The 8261-nt window shown below is 41.1% G+C and overlaps 2 protein-coding genes across 2 annotated transcripts; one reads left to right on the top strand and one right to left on the bottom strand.

The window, feature by feature from the left end:
- Positions 1–20: 20 nt before the first annotated feature.
- CSUI_000194 (aminotransferase class iv) lies at positions 21–4567 on the bottom strand. Its single transcript, XM_068060428.1, has 2 exons — positions 1436–4567; positions 21–1027 (listed from the first exon to the last, which is right to left on the bottom strand). The coding sequence occupies exons 1-2, from the start codon at positions 3027–3029 to the stop codon at positions 453–455; spliced, it is 2169 nt and encodes a 722-aa protein (XP_067927594.1). The 5' UTR covers positions 3030–4567; the 3' UTR covers positions 21–452.
- Positions 4459–8235, top strand: CSUI_000193 (ribonuclease h1 large subunit; the record flags this gene model as incomplete). Its single annotated transcript, XM_068060427.1, has 4 exons — positions 4459–5275; positions 6355–6462; positions 7454–7529; positions 8106–8235. Exons 1-4 carry the CDS (start codon positions 5155–5157, stop codon positions 8233–8235), a joined length of 435 nt encoding a protein of 144 aa, XP_067927593.1. The 5' UTR covers positions 4459–5154.
- Between the last annotated feature and the right edge of the window lie 26 nt (positions 8236–8261).

The following is an 8261-nucleotide window of genomic DNA, read 5'->3' as shown; positions in this document are numbered from 1 at the left end:
ATCTATTTCCAATCTATCTATCTATTTCCTTTTATATCTAATAGTGACATGTATGTTTCTGTCCTCCCTTCTTCTTTCCTTCTTGTGTCTGCTGCGTAATGCCTTCTTTCTCTTCTTCTTCTTCTATCAAGTTTGCATTCTTCGTCTTCTTCGCTTCTTTTCAATTCTTTCTTCTATTCTGATACAAAGGAATTAAATGAAAAAGAAGAAGAAGAAGAGAGACGAGCAAGAAAAGACAGGCGAGGTGTCTGTGATGTGAAGGGAGAGCAAACACACGAGGATACACTAGAAGATTCAGCCATAGCTTCTTCTTCTTCCTTCATCTTCTTCTTCTTTTCTTTGTCGATTCTTTCTTTCTTATGTTTGCCATAGCCATAGCTTCTTCTTCTTCTTCCTTCATCTTCTTCTTCTTTTCTTTGTCGATTCTTTCTTTCTTATGTTTGCCTATATATCTATAGAATAGGTGTAGAAGACATTTGCGCTTTCTCTCCAATCCATCGAGCCATCAAAAAGGCGACGTCACCCTCCTTCCCCTCCTTCTCTTCTTCCTCTGACCTCTTCTCCATTGAAAATTCAAACACTTCCAACTCTTCTTCTTCTTCCTCTTCTTCTTCTTCCTCTTCTTCTTTCTCTTTCTCTCCCCCTTCATCTTTTGCTTCTTTTTCTTCTTTATCTCTTCTTTCTCCTCTTCCGATATGCGGTTCTTCTTCGCCGTGGAGGAGTGTCTTTGCTACTTTCTTCTCCTTCTTCTTCTCCTTCTTCTTCTCCTTCTTCTTCTTTTGTTCTCTGCGTAGGAGAATGGTTTGAATTGGCATGACGAATCGACTGCTTGAAGTTATGAAGGCGGAGGTCCATCTCTCTTTGTATCGATTCTCCCATCGAGGGGCTTCAAAGACAATCGACACCTTCTTCTCCTTCGCTACATCGATCACGAGGCCTCTCACTGTCCCAGGGAGGATCGCAGACTCATCGGCCGTGAGGAGCGCCTTCCTTCCTTCACTATACACAAAGATATTACTCGTCAGACCTAACATAAACAGATAGAAAGAAAGAAAGAAAAAGCAAAAATGCCTAGAGAGATAGAAAGTGATATTTCAGAAGGATAGATACACCTCAACTGGATAGACAACACACAGAAAGAGAGAGAGATTGAAGGTATATAGAGATATGTATAGATATCTACATCTATAGTCTATCAGCATGTATCTTGCAGAGAACTGCTTACTCATTCACATGTATCCATTCATACATATATATATATATATATATAGGCTGCAGATACCTAGTTCATATATAGTATCCACATATATATCTCTCTCTATGACTTTATCTAAATCTATATTCCCATAGGGAGAGAGAGAGAGGAGGGAGATGGCTTAAGAGAGAAGTGGGAATGAATGAACTGCACTTGCATCTTCTTCGTGACGCCTCTGACCTTCGAGAATTTCTCCTCCTTCTCCTTCTTCTCCTTCTTCGTCATCTCCTTCTTCTTTTTGTGGCGGGTACTTCTTGGGCTTGTCATTGCCTCTAGAATTATGTCGGATGAGGATACATTCCTCGATGCTTCGTTTGATCCTGCGTTCCACTTGCTTTTTCTTTCTAACTAGGTCTTGTCTCTCCGCTACCCATGAGTTAGATTTGCAGTGAGGAGTCTCACGGCCGCTATGAAATATTCCTAGCACCGTGACGCCTCTCCCACAACTCTCGAGAAAAGAAGAAGAAAAAGAAGAAGAGATGTGCGAGGGCAAGTGGGGAGAAGGAAGTGGCTCGGCATAAGCATACAGCCAGAGAGAAGAAGGAGAAGAAGGAGGAGAAGAAGAAGAAGAAGGAGAAGAAGAAGAAGAAAGATTGGAGAGGTTGATGTAGCATAGAAGAGCGAAAGATGGAGAAGAGGCGGGAGAGGAGAAGGAAGAGACTGAAGAAGAAGGAGTCTTTATCTTTTCTATGAAAAGATTTCTTTCTCTTCTCTCTTTGTGTTCTTCTTTCCTCTCTTCCTCTCCGGCTTCTCCGTCTCTTTGTGTAGAGCTCGTCCCTTCCACTGGAAGACTTTCGTTTCTTCTTTCTCTACTTTCTCCTTCATCTCCTGCGAGAAGTGAGTTATCTCTATCAAAGAAAGAAGAGAGAGCATTCTTTCTTCTTTCACGTGAGAGAAGAAGAATCTTATCCTCAAAGCCTCGAAGAAGGAGATGACAAGGAGGAGAAGGAGGATCACTACGATTCTCAGAGAAAGAAGAAGAGACAGAAAGGAAAGGTAAACCTTTCTCTTCTTCTTCTTCCTCTCCTCTGTCTTTTTCTTTTTCTTTTTCGTCTTCTTCTTCTGTCTTTCTGTGGGTCAACACGAGGGTGATGATCCAATCGCAGCCTAGACTTGCCGCTCCTCCTCCTCCCCCTCCTCCTGCGCCTTCTTCACTCTCCCCTATACAGCAGGCAGAAGAAGAAGAAGAAAAGCAAGAGGGAGAAGGAGAAGAAGGCGGTCGGGTCTTTTGTGTTTCAGAGAGAATAGATGAGAAGAGTCTACGGAGAACATGTAAAACTCCCAGGTGTATATACACCTGGTCACAAGCGATGAATGGCTCTTTCTTCTTTCTTCCACTCTCCTCTCCCTCTCCCTCTGTCATGATCTCTCTACCTGAAGAAGAAGAAACACTTACACAGCATCCCTCTTTCTTCTTGTTTTCTTCTTCTTCTTTCTCTTTCTGTCCTTTCCCCTCACCCTCTTTATCTTCTCCCTCGTTGTGAAGAAGAGCAGTGTGGCTTTGATCGAATTCTCGTTTATTTCTTTCTTTGAGGGAAGTAAAGAGACGGTGAGTTTGCTGCTCTAGGCGAAAGACTTGGGCTTTACACCCTACGGTGCGACAGACTGTATATACATCTTCAAGAGGAAAGAGAGAAAGAAAGGTCTGCTGAGAAAGAAAAACTCCTGGAGATATCATAGAAGAAGAAGAAGAAGAAGAGGGAGAAAAAGAAAAAGAAGGAGAAGAATCGAGAAGAAGAGAAGGCGAGGAAGGAGAGAGACGAGCGTCAACCATCGTGTTGAATGAAGGGCAATCAAAAGAAGAGAAAGAAAGAAAGAAAGAAGAGAAAGAAAGAATGAAAGAAGAGACGGAAAGAAGAAGAAGAGAGAAAGACACCTAGGTAAGGGAATGAGGGGAAGAGGAGAGAAAAGAGTGGCTAAGAGAATGATCTTCTTTTCTCCCTCTTGGTCTTTTTCCATTCATCTTCTTCTTCTTTTTGCATCTGTTGCTGTATGCACTTTCTTCATCTTCCCTCCCAGAAGGAATTCTGCTGTGGAATTCCTTTTTTCTCTTTTCTCTCCCGCTTATTCTCTCTCATTGTTTCTCTCTTTTCTTCTTTCTTCACATGACAAGAAGAGAAGTAAGAGCAACAAGAAGTAGAAAAGAGAAAGAGAGAGGAGAGAGGAAAAGGGAGAAAAAGAAGGAGAGAGCAAAAAAGTGACTTGATCGGTGTTTCCTGAAGACGAGACGTTTCTCCCCAGGTGTATATACACTGCAGAAGAACTGAAGTATACCGGGAAGAAAAGAGAGGTGAGAGGAAGAAGCAAATAAAGAAGAAGAAAAGAAAAAAGAGCAACGATCTACAATACTCAGAAGTAGCTTAGAAGTAGGCACACAGACGTAGGAGAGACCGACTTCTGTTTCTTACCGTGGAAAGAAAGAAAGAAAGAGGAGAGAGAAAGGAGTAGGGCAGGGGAAAGCAAGAAGAGCAATGGAGAGATATACACTCATCTATTCCTTCATTTAGTAGTCTTCGCTGTCTCTTCAATCTAAACAAGAGAAAAAGAAGAAGACGAAGAAGAAGAAGAAAAGAAAGATGTATGATAGAAGGGATTTTCTCGGGTCCTCGTGGTAGTCCTAGTAGTAGGAGTAGTAGAAAGTGTGAGAGAGAAAGGAACATGTCTTTTTCTCTTTCATATCTTCAATCCTTCCTTCAAAACTTCCCTTCCAAGCGAAAGAGAGAGATAATTAGTTCTTCTCCTTCTTCAGCAACAAGAGAGGACACAGAGAGAGAAGAAGAAAAAGGCTGAAGACAAGTATCTACACAGGCGAGAGAGAAGATAGCTATTTGATGGAGGAATCCATAGAGAGCTCGAGGGAGAGAATCCGAAAGAAAGAAAGAAAGAACGATCGAGAGAGATAGAGAGAGGGATAGCTAAAAGATAGATAGATAAAAGATAGATAGATAGGGAAGAAGGTTCTAGCATGTGTCAGGAGAGAGGAATCTTTCTTTTCTTCCCTTCTTGCTTGTCTTTCTACCATCGGGGAGGATATGGAGAGAGAGGGCGGGAGAATCGATGTCTGTCGATCTCCAATGCATCTATGGGAAATGTCAATGCGCCTAGCTCCTACTCGCATGCAAAGGTGGATGAAAGAAGAAAGGGAAAAGAAGAAGAAAAAGAGAGACAGACTTCCTTGGAGAGAAGAGAAACAAGAGGAATGAAGACCTCTCACGTCATCTTGCAATGATTGAAAAGAAAGAAGTAAACTCCTTCTCTTCTTCTCTTTTTCTTTTTCTTCCTCTCCTTTCAAGACAAGTCTTGAATTCTTTTCTCTCCCCCGATCATGCAAGAGGAAAATCGTGAAAGAAGAAGAAGAGTGTGTAAATGACTACATGCGAAAAAGAAGCAAGACGAGAAGCGACACCATAGAGAGAAAGGAGAATGGTTTATCTATTTATCTCTCTCTCTATCTATCTTTCTGTTACTTCTCTTCTTTCTTTCATCTTTCATTCAGTCCTCTCTCTTTCTTCTTCTTTCTACTTCTACTTCTTTCTTCTCGCTTCTGTTTTGGTTTGTCGCCGTTGACCTGACTTAAGAAAGAAGACCAAGAGAGGGGTCTGTCTTAAAGAGAAATTGAAGAGAACTTTTCTCTCCCTTCTCTTCCCTTTCTTTTCTTTCCTCTTCTTCTGTACACCTTCAGGTCTCCCCTCTGGCGTGGATCTCTCCCCTCTCTCTTCTTCTTCTTTCGATTCGTCTTTAACCACTTTTTCTTTCATTCATTGCTCGTTTCTCTTCTCTTCTCCTTTCCCCCTAAGTAGAAGAAGATTCTACGTGAATCCACTGCTCTCGCCATTACTAAAAGAAAGAAGGAAAGAAAGAAGAGAAGAAAAGGAAGAAGTACAGTAGGTCAGGTAATCATGGAGGGTCTCTCTTCTTCATCTTTTTCTTCTTCTTCATCTTCTTCTTCTTCTTCTCTTTTGTATCGACCTGTCGTCACCTCCAATTTCTCTCAGTGCGAAGGCAAGCCTGTACATCTAGGTAAGTACCCTCTCTTCTTCTTCTTTTTGAAGGGCGAAAGAAGATAAGCACATGAAAGAAAGAGAGTGAGGAAGGAAAGAAAGAATGAGAGAAGAGGAGAGTGTTTCTATGTGTCTCTATGTATAGAGTCTTTTCATGTATGTATGCCAGTCAGTCATCTTCTACATATCGATGAATCCATACCCTTTAACCCCTTCCTCACATCCATCAAATCCAACTATCTTTAATCTATCTATCTTTAATCTATCTATCTATCCATCTATATCTTCTTCTTTAATTCATTCTTCTTTGTATTTCTTTTCTTTCCTTTTACTTCTTTCTCTCTATCTCTGTGCCGAGAGAGAAAAGAGGAAAGAAGGAAGCCTAACTGAAGCGACGAATGGAGAAAGAAAGAAAGAAAGACAGAAAAAGGACACTAATGAATGAACGAATGAGCGCATGCATGATGCCGGCCGGCTCTTCAATCTCCAAATCTTTTCTTTCCTTTTTATCTAGACCCTCTTCACGAATCTTCAAAAGAAATCTTCTCCTTCTTCCTCTTTCTCGTGCTTCGTCTACACATGAAAGAGCGACAGATGAAGAACGAAAGAAACAAAGAAAGAGAAATAAGAGGAGAGAGAAAGAGAAGAAAGTGAGAGAGGGGAAGGATAGATTTTATGACGAGGTAGTCGCTTCTACTACCTCTCGAGTGTATATCACGAGAGAGAGAGAAGATACACCCTTCTCGATCCAAAGAAAAGGAGAGAGAGAGAGAGAAAGAGGTCAATCCGCAAATAGGCATAAATCGACAGAGGGAGAACTCGCCACATAGATAGATAGATAGATAGATTAAAGACAGATAGATAGATAGACGTACATAATGGCTCTATGTTTCACATGAATGTCTTAAGCACGGGATAGCTACCCTGATAGCTTCCTATCTTAGACACACAACATGTGCTAATAGTGCAATAAGAAAGAGGTAAGAAGAAAGATGAAAAGACTCCCCTCTCTCTTTCTTTCTCTTCACCTTTCTTCTTTCTTTCTTTTCTTCATCTTGTCTCTTCTTTTTCGTTCTTCTTCTTCTTCTTTATGTGGAGGAATCGATGAGGCAGGTCGGGGATGTGTCTTAGGCCCCATGGTATATGCATGCTTCTACTCTCCTATCGACGAAGAAAAGAAGCTTACGAGTCAGCTCCGTGTCGATGGTACGAAAAGAGAAAGATAAAGAAAAAGGAGACAATTTCTATAGAGAAAAATGAAGAAAGAAAGATGAAGGTTAATGAAGGGGGTTCATACAGAGGCATGCAAATGTACGAAAGATAGTCTCTATATCTCTCTATGTAGGAAGATGTATGCATATGTGTATGTACCAAGGCGTGTGTGTATATATGAAGATGTATGTATCTATCTATATATATATGTATACATACTGTATCTGTATAGCTATATTTGTATCTTATATGAGAGGAATGTATAGGGAGTTTGTCCCTTGTGTATGTCTCTCTCCACCGTCTTTCTCTCGTTCCCCTCTCTTTTTCTTTCTCCTTCTCCATCTACGATAGGAGGTATAGAAGCGACTTTTTCTTTTCAAAGGACTTAGTCTTCTTCTTTCTTTCATTCCTTCCTTCTTTTTCCTCTTCTTCTTCTTCTTTCGACAGTAAACTGTGAGAGCCATCATGAGACATGAGACTTTTCGGAGAAGTCGAAGGAGAAGAAGAACTCGCTTTCTTCCTTTCTTTCTTTCTTTCTTTCTCTCTCTCTTTTTCTGCATGCATACATACCTTTCTACATACATCTGCTCTATCTCCCTCTCTCTCTCTTCGTGGAAATAGACGTATCGACCTATATGGAGGTACATATCTATCGATAGATACAAAGACTATTCGTGTCTCTACTTGTATGGATCATCCATATGTCAGGTGTACACATAGATATGCTGGACCTATCTGTCTCTCTTTATTCCTTTGGCGACATGTCTGAATCGAGGTGTGCATGTAGATAGATAGAAGTGGACTTACCTCTCTTAGGCAGGGGCCGTGAGAGAAAGAAAGAGAGAGAGGGAGGAGAGGAGAGAAGGCTCTTCGCTTACTCTATATTGAGATACGTACTTGACTTTCTTTATACATCTTCCTTTCTCTTCTTCTTCTTGTTCCCATCTCTTTCTTTCTTTCTTTCTTTTCTTCTTTTCTCTGCTAGATTCAAAGAAATTAAAGAAGTCTCAGCGTGAAGAGATCTACGAAGATCTAATTACCAAACATCGAAACTCCTTCGGGTGAGCCCAGGCTCGAGGAGAGATCAGACACTAGCTAGCCAGCTAGCTAGCTAGCTCTCTCCCTCTCTTAGATCAAAAACCCCTCTCTTCCTTCTTTTCATTCTCTTCTTTCTATCAGTCCTTTTCCTATGCTTCTTCTTCTCCACGTATACACGTACCTCTCTCTCTACATATACGTGTATATAGATTGATACATTTGTATTTTCCTTCGCTCTCTGTCTAGCTACATAAATATCTCTACCTTTCCGCCTACAGATGTATAGAGGCCCCCACTACAGACACCTACATATATATATCTGTATGTATGTATATACATATATATACAGAGAGGTCATGTTACCTCTCTGTATATATGTATGTATATGTGTGGATGAGCGGCATGAGGAGGAGAGAGGGGAGAGAAGAGGAGTGGAGAGAGTGAGAAAAAGAAGAGAGAAGTCTCTTCTTCATTCTTACATCCAAGAGAGAGAGAGAGAGACGCAGGAGAAGTAGGGAGCGGGAGGTTTATCTTACTCTTTCTTTCTCACTCTTTCTCTTTTTCTTTCTTTTTCTTTCTTTCTTTTGTCGTGTGTGTAGGTGGAGTATCCACGCTATACGACCAGAAGAGATCTCGGCCAAAATGCTTAGAAAGTGCGCCTTCACCCCCACCCCCCCCTTCTTCTTCTTCTCTTCTCTCTTCTTCTTCTCCTTTTCTCTTTTCTACTAAATCCACATGCTACGCAAACACTTCGC

The sequence above is a fragment of the Cystoisospora suis genome, assembly GCF_002600585.1.
Source record: "Cystoisospora suis strain Wien I chromosome Unknown contig_90, whole genome shotgun sequence".
NCBI lineage: Eukaryota > Apicomplexa > Conoidasida > Eucoccidiorida > Sarcocystidae > Cystoisospora > Cystoisospora suis.
This window is presented reverse-complemented; position numbering and strand designations above follow the sequence as displayed.